This window comes from Ornithodoros turicata, chromosome 8 (assembly GCF_037126465.1).
Source record: "Ornithodoros turicata isolate Travis chromosome 8, ASM3712646v1, whole genome shotgun sequence".
NCBI classification, from domain to species: domain Eukaryota; kingdom Metazoa; phylum Arthropoda; class Arachnida; order Ixodida; family Argasidae; genus Ornithodoros; species Ornithodoros turicata.
This window is the reverse complement of record NC_088208.1, coordinates 19,602,774-19,619,258: the sequence shown is the minus strand read 5'-3', so window position 1 is coordinate 19,619,258 and position 16,485 is coordinate 19,602,774. Positions and strand designations below refer to the sequence as shown.

The 16,485-nt window shown below is 46.9% G+C and overlaps 1 protein-coding gene across 5 annotated transcripts in view; it reads left to right on the top strand.

Annotated features, from left to right (window-relative positions):
• LOC135366616 (heme transporter FLVCR2-like) overlaps positions 1-16,485 on the top strand; it is a 70,739-nt gene that overhangs the window by 48,730 nt on the left and 5,524 nt on the right. For 2 of the 5 annotated variants that reach the window (XM_064599403.1, XM_064599404.1), the window contains exons 2-7: positions 1,192-1,303; positions 7,689-8,026; positions 10,720-10,884; positions 12,820-12,961; positions 13,534-13,668; positions 15,109-15,176. In XM_064599403.1, the coding sequence (XP_064455473.1) occupies positions 1,264-1,303; positions 7,689-8,026; positions 10,720-10,884; positions 12,820-12,961; positions 13,534-13,668; positions 15,109-15,176 (888 nt within the window). In that variant the 5' untranslated portion in view covers positions 1,192-1,263. Of the gene's footprint in view, positions 1-1,191; positions 1,304-4,482; positions 4,643-5,860; positions 6,084-6,194; positions 6,343-7,667; positions 8,027-10,719; positions 10,885-12,819; positions 12,962-13,533; positions 13,669-15,108; positions 15,177-16,485 lie in introns of those variants that run through there. The other 3 variants (XM_064599401.1, XM_064599402.1, XM_064599400.1) reach the window with 3 other exon arrangements.

Genomic DNA, 16,485 nt, shown 5'->3' with positions numbered 1-16,485 from the left:
GGGCTACAAAATGCGTTTCCTGCCAAGCACTTGTTTCTTCTTCTTTTTTTAATATTTACTGCTCTCCAATTATGTTTGTCCCAAAGTTACGGGTCCGAACCTGCAGGATAACATGCACTCTTCTGCGGGAACGACCCCAGCCGATCCATAGCGCATAACGAGAGAAGGAGGCCTTTGATGTGAACGCCCCTCTAGAAACCTCTCAACTCTTGCAGAGAGCACGACTAGTGCTGACGTCATGGCGTGACGTAGAGAGTCCCCCGCAAGTGCCGCCGCGCTGTGTCGGAGGCTTCGCGGTTGATGCTACGTCACACGGACCTGATTACGACACATCAAGATATCGGGCATTCAATGTCGCACTACTCTGCTCATGGCCGCCTTTTCAGAGAGTTCTCGCAAATTTAATTGGGCAGTGACAAGGCATGGTACACCGTAAATATTGTGCATGCCGGCTCTTGAATGCAAGGGAAAACAGGGATTCACGAGTGCAAAAATTTCGCTCAAAAGATGCTGTTACCTTGAAACCAACACAAAAAAAGAACGGGGTTCATAGGTTACTTCCGTGATATATGAGCGAAAGAAACCGCAATGCACGCTTTCGCTCTCCCTCTCCTTCCCAAGAAGCGCGACAACGCGGAGAGGCCTCTGAATGGTCTCCTCAAACGTCCTGTCGCAATGATTTTACAAGTCGTTTGAGGAGACCAATTCCAGGCCTCTCCGCGTTACCGCACTTCTTGGGAAGAAGAGGGAGAGCGAAAGCGCGCATTGCGGTTTCTTTTGCTCATATATCACGAACGAAGCAACCTATGAATTCCGTTTCTTTTATGTTCGTGTCAAGGTAACGACATCTTTTGATAAATTTTTGCACTCGTGAATCCCTGTTTCCTTTCTTTCAAGAGCCAGCATGCACAATATTTTCGCTGTACCATGCCTTGTCACTGCACAATTAAATTGGCGAGAACGCTATGAAAAAGCGGCCATGAGCACAGTAGTGCGACCTTGGATGCCCGATATCCTGATGTGTCGTAATCAGGTCAGTGTGACGTAGCATCAACCGCGAAGTCTCCGCTACGGACACGGCGCGGCGCCACTTGTGGGGGACTCTCCACGTCATGCTTCACAAAAGATAACATTGCAACCTCCGAGATATTGAAACTGTATTGACGTCACTGCTTTGTCTGTCTCTTATAGGGCTACTCAAAGTTATTACCCCGCCTAGTGAGGAGAGCCACGCGCACCAGCAACGAATAATTTGGGAACGACATGACAGCGGAACTGAAGAAAGCCTATGCTGAGAAAGACGGTAAGTCATGATTGGGTATCAACACGAGCGAATAGGCTCGGTTTCACCAACGCCGAGTAACATTTGAACCGAGGTCAACGATCCCTTAAAGTGCCACTCCGAACTCGGAAAACAGAGTTTATTTTATTTAGTCCATGAAAAGAAGGTGCCTCAAGGATTCTATACGCGAAATTTCAATCCTGTTTACGAACGCTGTGCATTTCTGTCAATTTTTGAAAATCTGCTGATCTTCCACATTCGATGACGCGAGATGCGGGGGACGTAATCATAAGCTCACAAATTGCAATGATGTCATGTTCTGGAGAGGGCACTTGTCTCCTAGCTACAACACTAGCGTCCGGGGAGGTTTATGCGGTGGAGAAGTCACGTGACACTGATCGAAAGAGGGGGAAAATGGGAGAGATGTCTTCTCCCTCCTTTGTGTTTTCTCGAAGGTCGGAGCGGTCGGATGATATGTCACGTAGGGCTCCGCTAACGGAGTGCACAAAGTGAGTCCCCGGGATGACGCGAAGGGCAACAACGTTGCCAGGTGAGAGCCGGGCGCTTCCATCGGAGCCTAACATAACGTCACAGTTCTTAAAAATAAAAATTTAATTTTCTCTAGCTTTCGCGTAACGTAGATCCAAAATATTTTGCAGGAATATAAAGTGAGACAAGAAGGTTTCAGTAGCAAAACTTTGGCAGGACTCTGAAGACACGAGATTTAGTCCGTTGTGGCACTTTAACTTGAATTTGACACTTACTAATTTGCTCTACTAAAGCGAGTTGCTGTCATTGAAACATTCATGACGTTACCAACTAACGTTTGTAAGCAAGAATTAAGCGTTAACTTCAAGTTTTAGCAGCCCTTGATCTCGGTTCAAAGTTAACCAGCGTTGGCGAATCCGGGCCTTTGTCGAGCAAGAGATCGGATCGGAAGAGACGCGAGTGCGAAAGAGGTACCGTCAGAGGTACTTGAGTGCACGTGTGACCATCTTCCCGTGTATTCTCTGCGCTGCGGAAAGACTGTCCGCTCGCACCAGAATATTCTGTCTTCTTCCGCTCGTCTGCTCGTGTCGTCTGCTATAGCATCTCCGCTTTCGTCGCCCATCTTCACGTTTTCTGACAAATCTTCCATCGGTGTTTTTTTTTTTTTTTTCTGACGCCGTTCAGGTCCTCGTTTAGCATTTCTTCAGCGGTATCTTGTTGGAACGTGCTTTCCTTCTTGCTATCCTTCGTCGACATCTCGCCCGATAAGATCGCTCGTGCGGTTATACCCGTTGACAATATATTCACTTATGGTCCCTTGACCTTTTGTTGGTATCGTCCTAAGTGAGGCTGTCGAGGATGCCAGGTCAGCTGCGATGAACACGTTCCCACGCAGCACAATGTACTGAAAGTCGAGTGCAATAGGGGTGGACGGTATGTGTCTTATCAACGTTCTTTAGCTTCATGAGTCTGTTCAAGGCCTTCCACATACCCGTCCACCCCTATTGCACTCGACTTTCAGTACATTGTGCTGCTTGGGTTGTACCAAACACCGTACGTGTCAAGGCTGTGGCCTGTGAGCGATTAACCTACGTGAACAAATGGTGAGAAGACATCAGGTAGAGCGTGGGAGACAAGGGGGTTAGTATGTGGTTTGGATGGAGTTCACGGGGTAGCTTCCCCACACCTGCTTTGAAAGTGTGCCCGAAAGTCCAGGGAACGAGACACAGGAAAACCAGGGGGGGGGGGGGCCCAATATTAGCAATGTCGGCAAAATATTGGGCCAATATTGGCATTACAATAACTCCTGCGCGTCACCATCTGTCTGTTCTCTTGGCGTTTCGTCTCTTGGCGCTGGTTCCCCCTGGAGCCAATCCGCTTTGAAATCTATTTCTATTTATTTTATTTTATTTTATTTTCTTATTAATGAACTGAGCCGAGCATGTCCGTCGAAACACCCATCGCCGAATTTTGCTACTCAAATGAACCGAAACCGAAACGGCGCGCACTGGGAACGCAGGAGGCAGTGATTTATTCAGACCTCCTTACACCCCCTAAAATCTTGTGAGATTGCGCAATATTGGTGAAAAGTATGTAAATACACCCCCTTGCAGAAACCCCCATTGTAGTCAGAACATCGTGCGACGTCATTGTTGCAGAACCCAACATTGTCGTCTCGAGCACGGCGTCGAATAATACACCTCTTCCTGTTTGTAAGCAAATGCCGTCACATTGTTCGACAGCGCCACCAATTTGGTAGAGTTGAACTACGCTCGAAGCTATAGGAGCGAACAAGGTCGCGCCCGACAGCCACGGTCTTGAGGGGATTATATACGATGGTCCCTGAAAGTGACGCGACCTTCGGTCCTATTTTTCTTGCGGTAGGAGGCAGCGAACAAGTGCCCATTCGTATGCAACAACTCAGGGAAAAGAGGCGCTGACGCCAGGAATCGAACCTGGGTCTTTTGATTTCCGGTCAGATAAATTTCGTTCGAATTCCTAGGTTCGATTCCTGGCGTCAGCGCCTCTTTTCCCTGAGTTGTTGCATTCGATGATTCCGGGCGTATGAGGCTTACATGTTTGTGTCGTCCCTAAGTGTGGTCTGCCTCGGCCAAATCTCGTTGTCTATGCCCATTCGTGCAACCCAGCCCTCCACTTCCGATTTGTTTCGGTTTCAGTCTGTCTACCAACGTCATGATGACGTTTCTCGGGTAGAGGTCTATTATCCGCAGTCGTACCCTACGGCAGTTCAGCATGTCGCCACACAAATAGGCTGACACATCTAACGTGTAAATCTGCTTCAATTACCTGATCTTATCCGCAACGGGTTAGATAAGCCTGTCGACAGTGAAAATCATGCGTTCCTGAGTGTCCTGAGGTGCGCGGTTTTGATTTCGGCTGATTTGCATAACTCTAGCGACGGATATTCCACCGCCGCGCTTGTTTCGGTATTTACAAAAAAAAATAGAAATGCCGTCAACAAGGACTGTCTCCCGTTTCTGCTGTCACATTTTTGCCCGAAGGAGCGAATTAATGAATTTTTGTTGATTAGTCGTCTAGTACTTACACACCCTCTTCGAGAGGATGTCCGCCTAGTCGTATAACCCAACTGCAAGAACGGCATTTACGCTGATCCCATAGCTTTTTTTTAATTAAAAATTAACTAATAAAGAAAACACCCCGGAGTTGATGAAGTAGAAGCAGGTACAGCGCTATTTTTACCGTGCATGGACGAGGAAGAGAAGGGTGCCGACCATACATCCCTCAATGTGTTATCAGCTTGTACATTTCGCCACGGCGCAGCTGCAGGACAAAATAAGGTGGTCTTCATATCCGGGCAGCATGCGGGTCCTTCGTCTTTTGGTCATACCGGTATTTACCGCACCAATTTACCACAATCTTACCAGCAACAGCGAAGAAGGGCGTCAGTTTATATATATGCTCTGACATGGCTCTGACATTGACTGTTCGCAAAGGAACGCGTTGCTTCAGAGTCTTGGTCTGTGGTTAGCCACTGTAGTGTAATACCAGGCCCACAGTCCTTGACTTTCCGCAGCAAAGATTTGTTCCTCCTTATACCGTTATCTCGGACGGCAATGATTTCCGTCGTATTCGTGCATCGGTATTTGCTACCACGGGCCATAGCCTCCTATATACTGATCAGTATATAGGAGGCTATGCACGGGCGTACCGAGAGGGGGGCAAGGGGGGGGCGTTGTCCCCCTGAATCTCAAAGGTCACTAGTGGAAATTGCCCTCTTCGCTCACGGGTCGTCATCATGATGTATGCCCAGTTATGTGAAGCGTACCCGCCAGATCCGCCGCATATTCGGCAGGTTCCAGTAGTCGTCATTCTATTATCTAGTGTCTATTGGTTGAACGAATTGCCCTCGCTCCTCGAAACACTTTGACCCCTGGAAACTTCTTGACCCCCTTGGAAAATGCATTGATAGGAGACGGCTCATCAGAACGGGCTCATCTTCCCTACTAATCTGGCTGTGGAATATATGTAGCATTTATTATCGAAGTCTCGTGAAAATCAGGGACACACCCCCTGCAATGTCCTGAAAGTTTCCTACTATATATCTTGCTGGTTGCCGTACCATGTCCACTTACGAACCATTTAGAAATTAGTAGTAAAGGTTGTACAGCTTGAAGCACAGTTAACGTGAACGCGCCTCCGACATGCGGAACGGGAAGCGAGCCACCCTAGCGGCGTTGAGGGGAAATAAAGAGAAAGCACTTGCTGCGGGGGTGTCCGCCTTGCTACGAGCTGTAGACTCGACACTCCTCAGCTGTGGTTATCGTCGCGATGTTTCTTTTGGTTTGCGGCGATTATGTAAAGGTGTATGCTGACCGACATCACACGGATGTCGTTATCTCAATGATACACGCGAGGCCGCGTACTCCGAGTGCATCCTCATTTGTTTATCACAATTCTGAACATGCCGAACCCGAGCTTTTAGTTACCGAGCTACCCGAGCTAAAGTTACCGACTGAGCTGTCGAGGAGCGCACGCACCGGCTGCATCTACTCAAATTTTGGTGTAACGGTCTAGCAACACTGAACTAAAAACTAAACATGGCGTTCCTCATAGCGGCGACGCCTTCTTTCAGCGACGCGTTTTCACGACGTGTAAACACTAGCCATATAAAGGGATAACGCGTGCCGGTAATCGCAAGCGGTCGCTAGGCCATAGTTAACTGAAAGACCAAACGGCAATGATATGCAAGATTACCAGAGAGTGTACCAGAGTGACGAAGCCGACTGTGCTCCGAAAAGTGATTCAGCGTACGAAAGTATCTCCGACAATGGTATATATTCTAAAGTTACATAAACCGTCTCCGGGCTTCATGTTCTCTGTCAACTGTGGGCAGGCGACAGTTGGTGATAGTAACGTGACATGTCTCCGGAGCATCGATACTTTGCGTCATCCGAGGATGAAAGGCAAAACAGACGAAACCGTGGAGGGCCGTATCGGTCGCTCACCCCCCCTTTCCCTGTGCTCATCATGGAATGCGGCTGTGTTATCTTACGTTGCAGTGCGTGTAACCCGGCGGAACTTCGACGCTTGTGAGCATACCTTACGACACAGATTTGAAGCACAGGGCGGAGCACATACATAAACACTAGTGAGAGCAGTGCAAGAAGCCTTAATTCGGCTGGAACTGGACTCCAGCGGATCTGAAGTCACTGAGGCCCGTTTTCACCAACGCCGTTTAACATTTGAAACGAAATCAACGGTCCTTAACTTGGATGTAAGCTTAACTCTGCTTCACTAAACGGAGTTATTGTCACCGAAACATTCATCACGTCATCAAATAACGTTTGTAAAAAAGAACTTCACGTTTTAGCAACCCGTAATCTCGGTTGAACGTTAATCAGCGTTGGTGAAACCGGGCCTATAAAAAGTCCCAAAAAGGCATGAATTTTCTTGGAGTAGCCACATTCAATATTGCACTACTGCACTACGATATTGCACTACTGGCACTATGAGTGGTGCCACCAGCATTTGTTGTTTTACGGTAACATGCCACTCAATCGTGTGCACTTCGGTGGCAATCGCTGCTCAGAAAAAGTTTACTTCTTTTTGTGTTCTGACATCATTCTTCGGTTGCACTGCTAGGATATTCCACGGAGCCAGCGAGAGAACTAGGAAGAAAAATATGTAGATTTTGTCGTCCACGAAAAACGCGCTGATTGCATGGCAATCTCTTTTGGAATTGAACTCAGAGCACCTTGCATGCATTTTCTTATTGAAAGCGTAAAGACATTAGGAAACAAGCACCATTTCAACGTGTTGCTCGGTCAAATTGTGTCGCCTGTCAATACGAATTGCCCTACATTCCGAAAATAACCTCACAACGTCAACGGATTTAGCGATGCGTGTCAGTACCCGGTATCGTCGGGAACAGAAGGAGCGTTACCACCAGAGCTGTAAAGTAACTACTTTTTGTGTAACTAATTAGTGTGACAAACTACTTTCTGAAACGTGTATCTGTAAATGTATACAGTGAACCCCCGTTAATATGACACCTGTTAATATGACCCCTGTTAATCTGACATACTCACTTTATGATCGTTTCTCTCGGGAACCGTTCTACCGGCACGTAAATCCCCCTCGTTAATACGACAATCCATTTATCGGATAATGACCAAGATTTTTGTCACAAGTAGAGTGAAACGTAAAGGAAGGAAATAAAAAAGAGCACTTCCTGCATTTTAGATTGACAGAAGATGTGGGATTATTACTAATATATTATGCAGGACAGTATTATTATCATTATTTATTTATTATTATTATTACGTATCTGAGCATATTTGTAGCATGCTGCCGTAATTACGGAGCGTTACATTTACGCACGAAGCAGACGTGCAAACAGCACGTGTCATTACAGCAGTAACTTGTTCAACTACAGGAACAGATGCCATCAACCACCTGTACGCGACCACCCCTCCCGACTCCGTGGAATCGCCCGGACGGACACGCGTCTACCGTGGCCGCTTCCTGATCCTCGCCCTCTTCTGCCTGTACTCCCTGTCCAACGCTTTCCAATGGATCGAGTACGCCATCATCACCAACATCGTCGTACACTACTACGGTGTAGACGAGCTAGCCGTCAACTGGACTTCCGTCGTCTACATGGTGACCTACATCCCGCTCATCTTTCCCGCGTCCTGGCTGCTCGATCGCAAGGGATTGCGATTTGTGGTCATCATTGGGGCGCTCGGAACGTGCCTCGGATCGTGGATTAAGGTACGTGCGTATGACTGCGTCCAGCTGTTGTACGTAACACGGTGGAAAAGAGCCCTTCAATTTTTTTTTTTTTTTATGCTGATTCGTAGTAACTGTGATGCTAGTTGGGGTGGTCAGTCAAAGCGACCGTCACTAAAGGTTGGGACGAGATACCAGCGTGACACGACCAAGAATTGCGACGCAGAAACGATTCGAAAATGGTCTAATACCAGTGGGTGGTGATACTAGCTGGAGACGAATGTGGGAACAAACGGACTCCAAACCTTGCGTAGATATACGGAACCAATCGGAAACCTGGAAAAGGTGAACCTCGGTGGTGGAAGGGATGCCTGGAAAATATGTTGGGGTTGTCATCAGGACAGGCCTGCAGATGAAGTTCTAAAGATGTCTCTGGTGGTAGCAGCCGGTCCAGTCCGCGATCCCTCGAGTCTGCCGCAGGATATCTTCAGGAGGATCGGTCTCGTTTTCCGCTGCATTGATGCCCATCTTGATGCCCCTGACCCTTGTACGCGCACTGTCTTTTGGCACCTACTCACAACAGTAACACTGAGAACGTGCACTTCATGTGCAGAACCTCAGAAATAAATTGTGCTGTGAGAAGGAACAACACATTGCATGAATACTTGAGTGTTAAACTCCCCACTCATCATCTCAGAATGAAGCTGTTGTTTGGGCGTAAAACTAATGGGGGGGGGGGTGTTCTCGCTACGCCACTGACGGGAGGGTAATAAGCATGGTGTAACGGTGGCTTCTTTTACCAGGATTGGAATTCCATTGCTAGTGTCTTTTCACCAACTGCTAATCCGTGGTCTACAGTCATGTCTCTGTTATCCGTAACTCTAACAAACCGGAAAAACTCATTATCTGGTGTGCGCGATAGGGAACAAACTTGCAAACTTTGTTTTTTATCCGGTGATCCGGAATGCATTATCCGTATCCAGCCATGGAAGTACTGGAAACGATGCTCATTAGTCAGTCGGTCAACATCAGTCGATGTGCAGGCTTCCGCTATCCAAACGACGTTTGAGTACGAGGGGTGTTCAAGTCAAACCGGGACTTTCTGTCTCCCGAGTGTACAAATGGCTCTCGCTACTTCTTTTTCGTCATTTTCACACGCGACAGGCCTCCGCATTCACCACGTGGTGGCCCAAAGCTCGTGCAAAACAGAAGACACGTGCTGGACAAGATGGCCGACAACGAGGTGAGCGCGCACATCGAACAGCGAATTGTCATGAAATTTCTCGTGAATGAAGGTGTAAAGTCATCTGAAATTCACAGAACACTTCAGGCTCAGTATGGCCACGATACACTCAGCCGCAGCAAAGCGTTTGAGTGGTGCAAACGGTTCCGAGACTGCCGTACATCAGTGCAGGACGATCCCGGCCGGAGCGGCTCAAAGCCCAGTGTCAGAGTTCCTGAGAACATCCAACTTGTAGAGCGCCCGTTCCTCAAGGACCAATGGATAACATGTCTCGAACTGGCTCGAAAGACAGACCTTTCTGTGGGAACATTGAACACTATCATTCACGAACACCTCCAGTTTCGGGAAGTTAGTACCCGTTGGGTCCCAAGGCAGCTCTCCTTGTTTGACCAGCAGAGACGACTGGAAATCTCTCAAGATCTAAGGTGCCGTTTCGACACTGAAGGACAGCCGTTCCTTGATCGGATCATCACGTGCGATGAAACGTGGATGCACCATTTCACTCCTGAGTCTAAACGCGCCTCAAAGCAGTGGAAGCATCCGAGCATCCCAAGAAGTTTCGAAGCACCCCGTCTGCGGGTAAGGTCATGGCCACGGTTTTCTGGGACAAGGCTGGCATTGTTCATGATGATTTTCTGCCCAGTGGTACCACCAGCAATAGTGCATATTACTGCCAGGTTCCGAAGGATGTGCGTAAGGCGCTGAGCCAAGAGCGACCGGGCCTCATCACCAAAGGAGTCCCCCTCCTGCAGGACAATGCACGCCAACATACCGCGCATCTCACGACACGCATGTTACAGGAACTTGGCTGGGATTTGCTGCCACATCCCCCTTACAGTCCAGACCTCGCCCCCAGTGATTTCCATCTCTTCGGGCCACTGAACGCGTTCCTTGGTGGCCGCCGCTTCAGCTGCGACGACAAGGTCAAGAATGCGGTCCGATCATGGCTGCTACGCGCCGGTAGGGATTTCTACGCTGCTGGCGTCCAAGCCCTCGTGAAACACTGGGACAAGTGCATTAGTGCAGCTGGAGATCCACGTTGATAAAACTAATTCCTCGCCTGTAAGTTCATTTTACATTTGCAAAAAAATGAAAAGTCCCGGTTTGACTTGAACACCCCCTCGTATTTCTAGCTTTCAGGCCCGGGCCAAAGAAACGCTGGGCATTGATGTCCCGTAGGAAAAAATGTAAACATTTCTTAATTTTCCTAGGTTTAGAAAGAAAAAAAAAGAAAAAAGAAAGTTGGAAATAAGGTGTGCCACGAGACTGACTTTCCTCTCATTTCTTTCTCCTGGTGTAATAAACCGGTTTGATCAAATGACACGCAGCCCCGACTTGATCCAAAAATTCACCATCGGAATGGCAGAGGGTGTGCACAGAGGGGTCCGGATACGCGAGACATGATTGTACATCATCATCATCATCATCATCGTAATCATCATGTTGTGCGCGGTATCATTGTGTACTCGTACTAATCCCTTTGTTATGCCAGGTATTCAGCGTGCACCCCGACCGGTTTGTGGTGTGCCTAGTCGGACAGACTGTGGTGGCGATGTCACAGATCTTCATCCTCAGCATTCCGCCACGCCTGGCTGTGGTCTGGTTCAGCGCTAAAGAAGTTTCCCGCGCCTGTGCCGTCGGAGTCTTCGGGAACCAGGTCAGTTGGTGAACTAGTTCCAACGTTACTAGTCCGAAGAACACAAACGAGTCAATGTACCGTCGGAAAGGGCAGCATTTTGTTGAGCTTGAGGGATACGCAAACAACACATGGAACAAGGGGGACAACAGAAGACCTTACTTAAAGGGGCACTGACGTGCAAAAATTTATCCTGGTGGAATGGAAGATGTCGTTGCCTTGGCATCAACACAAAAGGAATGGAATTGGTCTATTGCGTCGTTGGTTGATTTATGAGTAGAGCCTGAAGTTTTCGGAAAAAATTTTTTTTTTAAATCGGGGGGGTAAAAATCGGGTAAATAAACATGTGCACTGAATTCATGCGAATTCGGGTGGAAAAACTTCCAGTATGTTAAATTCAGGGAGAAATCGGGCTCAGTTGGTTTGGTACAAATGGTGATGTAACTGCATTTGCTGCCAAACAATTAAGTTAGTGCCTTCCTACACATGTCCCAGTGAGGGCAGTTTGCCGGGTAAAAATCGGGTTTCACCCTAAAGAGGTAGCCTTCAATTCGGGGTGCAAATTCGGGGAAGAATCGGGTAAAACCCTAGAACTTCAGGCTCTATAATTATGAGCGAAAGAAACTGCAATTTACACTTCCCTCTCTTTCTCGAGAAAGCTGGCAACGCGAAGCATTCTGCCATCGGTCTCCTCAAACAGTTTTTGTCCAATCATCGCGGGAGGTCGTTTGAAGAGGCCAATCCGAGGCCTCTCAGCATTGTCCTGCTTCTTGAGAATGAGAGGGAGGGGAAAGCGTAAGTTGCAGTTTCTTTCGCCCGTAAATCACGAACGGCGCATGAATCGATGAATCTTTTGTGCTAGTGTAAAGGTAACTGCATGTCTAGAGCCTGAAGTTTTTGGGAAATATTTTTTTCTAAATTCGGGGGGGTAAAAATTGGGTACATAAACGTGATCTACATTCACGCGAACTCGGATGGAAAACCTTTCAGCATGCTAAATTCAGGGAGAAATCGGGGGGGCTCAGTTACTCAAACTAACTGTACTGGGGACGGATTCACAAACACAGTCGTAAGTCACGACAAGATGCGCCTAAGACATTGCAGCCTGCGACACATGTATGAAGGCGTGGTAAGTGGTTGTAAGCACGATTCACAAAGCCATCGTAGTGGAGAGGGTTCCCCTTTCGCCGAGGAAGAGAGAGTTACTCATTTCCTGTCCCATGCAACTCAGAGAGAAACTGCCAATGGGTATGGTATGACAAAAATCTGCAATCTTACCAATTAGAGTTGTTCCGTTAGAAGAAGTAGTAGTAAATCTGTCCCCAGTTGTCTTTGGGTAGTCAAGCTTGATAGTGGGTGCCATGCAATCACAGGCAAAATGTGTTGGACGGTCCAATTTTACGGAGTGCGAAATTGAAGCACTTGTTGAGGATTATCGAGCAAACAAGTGCTGCCGTTGGTGCTACGGGGGATGGTCCCCAAGGGCCTGTTGCAAAGTGCAATGCATGGGCGCACATTACCGAGCCTTTGCTTGCCGTCTCCAAATGCACCGCTGCCAAGTACGCCGCCATCTTTCCTCGTAAGGCCGCTCGGGAGCTCTCGCAGGATTCCGACGTAAATTGTAAGGATTTTGCGACGCGTGCCCTTCGTGAATTTAGACTGCGTCCTAACTTCCTCGTACGACCGTGTTACGACCGATTCCGTCATACAAACTTTTTGTGAATCTGACCATTGGTGTTTGGCACAAATTCTTTCGCTCATAAATCACGAACGGCGCTACCAATGAATCTCGTTCTTTCTGTGCTGGTGTAAAGGTAACTGCATCATCCATTCCGCAAGAAAAAAATTTTGCTGTTTAGTGCTCCCTTAACTAGTCCCGTGGTTGTCAAAGTGCAAAGAACTGTTGGCTTTGCATCAGGCGTGGAAATTGACATCACTTACGTTACATAATTTCAGCTGGGCATTGCTCTCGGATTCCTGGTACCTCCCCAGGTGGTCCAGAACAGCGAGGACAAAGATGTAATTGGCACGGGCCTGAATCAGTTGGTCTACGGTGTTGCCATCTTCACCTCCATTTTACTCGTGGCCATCTTGCTTGGTATGGTGTATTGAAGTTTCATGTTTAAAAAATCAGCTAGCACATAATGCAGTGCCACATTGATATCGACGTGGAAATTTGACATGTACAAAAACCAACAGTCGACAATTCAAGTCAAAAATCAAAATTCAAAAATTGGTTCAAAGTCAGTGAAATACAAATTCAATCAGAATCAGTTCAAATTCAATAAAAAATTAAACATCAATTCCAAAAGGAATATCAAATTTGGGAAATCAAATCAAAATTCAGTTTCAAAAATCACATCAAAATCAATTCAAATTCAAACTCATTTCAAATTCAATGAAATACAAATTAAATCAATCGCTCAATTCAATCAGAAATTAAAAATCAATTCAAAAAGGGAAATATCAAATTAGGGAAACCAATAGCCAAATAATCAGGGCCATTTGGGCTTTTAGCTACTCTTCCACTTGAAAGAGGAATAAAGATTGAATTGAATTGAATTGAATTGAAATCAAAATTCAACAGTCGACAATTAAAAAATCAACAGGCAGCTATTGCACTACCACATTGATATAAACATAGAAATTTTGACATAGAAAATTTGGCAGGTTTTCGTGACCGACCTCCCACTCCTCCGAGCCAGGCTCAGGTGTCCCGGTTGGAATCTGATAGCGTCTCTTACCGAAGGTCGCTGGGGGATCTGCTACGTAACTGGAATTACATGCTTCTAGTCATCACATATGGTAAGAGCGTCTTTTTATGCACATAGCATAGCTGGTGGGCACAAGTTTAGAGTACCGACAAATGGGGTGTACGACGGACACAAGCAAAGGCAACTTGAGACTAGTTTTTAACTATAGGACCTCCATTTATTTATTTATTTATTTGTAATACTTCTGGCATGAATGCCATAGAAGGAGGGACAGTACAAACGCGAATACAGAAGACATGCAATGAACAGATAATCACACAAATTAAAAAGGACACGAACAATAAGGAAAAACCTATAACGCTCTGTAATATTGTGAGATGTTGTCCTCAAATAAAGACTGTGTGTCACAGTCAACCACCGCCTGGGAATTCTCCATCTGTATATTCACTGTATGTATTTTGTTTGATCAACAATAAACCCTATTTGATAGATTGATTGATTGATTGATTGAGAGAGAGTTTAAAAATGAGGCCTCCCACTCCAACCTGGAATGCATGTACCTAGCACTTTCATAACCATCATGTGCTAGCCACAGTTCATTTTGTTCACAAAATTTGTTTAATTTAGCAAAATATGTACAAGTTTTGGCCCTCATTGTCTTTTTCTTTTACTGCTTCTCCGTCACTCCTGTTCTCTCACAACGTCTCACGCCATGTCAGGGTGATGCAGGTTCGCTTTAAGGCGAGTTTTTGAGTATTCTTCACCTATTTAAAAAAAAAAACCCAAGCAGCACAGTGTCTTCGCCCAATGTTGGCTGGGTACCGGCAATAGTGGTCCAATACTGGTCCGTACCTGAAGAAGTGTGGTCCACCCCAAGAAACCTAGTACCTTTAATTAATCTAATAAGCTTCAGTGTCTACTTTTTTTAGTGGTGTTTGATTTCCGAAGACCTGACTTTTTTCTCTCCGTGCTTCTACGTCCAGTTCCAATACTGGGCCAATATTGCAAACATCCAGCCAGTATTGGGCTGTGATGTTGTTGCTTGGGTAGCTTCTTGTAAGAAAATAGCTTTCTCCTTCGAAGAACGGCACACGTTATTCTAAAAAGTAGTGTATATCCTGAAAGATAGGGTTTCTCGGCATGTACAGTGAAGTCCTCCAGTTTCATTGGTACCCCAAAGTGCTTAGGTAAACAGTCTCAAGACTCTCTAAAAGTGTTCACTGGAGTGAAACTGAGCCAGGAAATCATGTGAAATGGCATGCATGTTCCTGTGGATTCTGTGATGGTGTACCAGAAAATGTATTGTTCTAAAGCTTTATGATCTGACACTTGGGATGGCATCACTGAGGGCAGCTACTGTACTGCCTCAGTTAGCTAAATACTTTTTTTTTACTGAAGTTTTCAAATTGAACTCATCTCGAACTACATCAAGTATTTCTTAATTAGTAGACATAGCAAAACATGTGCATTGCCTCACCTTCTACACTAATACTGAAGGTCTTCAACTCCGCTTCTTCTTACCTTCCTACAGGAATCAACGTGGGAACATTTTATGCCATCTCAACCTTGTTGAACCAGGTGGTTCTCGCATACTATCCGGTGAGTCATCTTGGAAAAACAGAAGTAGAACAGTGATGTTGATGAAGAAAAATAATTGAACGATGATTCTGACATGCAACAGAAAGGTGGCACTGAAAGAGGGGGGCACCATGTTTTCAGCCAAATGCCCCCCCCCCCCCCCCCCCCCAGAATCGCTTTGCCCCTCCCTTGGAAAACATTATGATGATGCTCGCGTATACAAGGAAGGGAGACGTGCATCACGAGTGCAGGAAAAACAATGCTCGCACTACGTCGCAATGCTCGCTTGCGGCCAAGATAAGCCACAGGTGCCCATGGTCGTGTTCTACCTGCACTCCTGACGTGTGTGATTTCCGTTTCTGCTCATTTGCACTTCAGAAATTGGTGACGGATATCTGTGGAAAGTGGTGGTTCTTTCAGGATTCTTAAGCTGGATTCACACATGCGTTTTTTGAGCGCGTTTCGCGTTCGCGGCGCCGCGAAACGCGAGCCGCGGAGCGTTTCCAGCCGCTTTTTGAGAACCGCTCCGTGCTGCAGCTTCGGAGGGCAGAAACGCGAACGCTTTTCATCCAGCCAATCGGAGCGCTCGGAGGGGTGGAGGTGGCGTCCTTTTGGCGCCGGCGGGCAATGGCGGGCCTCCCGATACCGCGCTGGGATCTTTTGTCATTTGTGCGTGTGTATGTGTTTGGTGCTTCCGCGTGAGTAAATTCCTTGTCACCAATAGTTGCTTGGTGTCTGAGCTGTCAACGATGAGCTGGGAATTTGCGCAAACCACGGAATCGACGAAAATAAATACGACTTGTGTGTAACCGTGTGTTGGTCGTCGGTATGTGAACATGTGTCTCGCTTCTTCTGCCGTTCTTTCTCTGCTATTGTGTCGCGTTTGTCGTCCCAACGATTGATGATTCCAGCAGAAATGCTTCACGATAAGTATAAAATGGATAACATGCTTCACAATGTAAATTTTGAGGAAGGGAGCTGGAAGTGTCGGTACGATCTTCACGTAGCAACAACAATGAAGCGCGTTTCCAGGATGGCGGCTCGGCTATGTGTGACAGGCCCCTCTCGGCGGCGCTGCGAACGCTGAGGCGGCGCCGCTTTTTGAAACGCATGTGTGAATGAGCCTTTAGAATGGGACTCTGCAACAAAATCACCACAAAGGTTGTGATACAGTAAAACCCGCGGATAACGGTATCTCGTATAACGATATCCCTCGTAAAACGATGGTTTATGATTTTACCGTCAAAATATACATTGTTTGTACGGGGAAAACGACCCGCGTACAGCGATGGAGACCGCGGTTCCGAGTACTCGTACAACGATGTTGGAC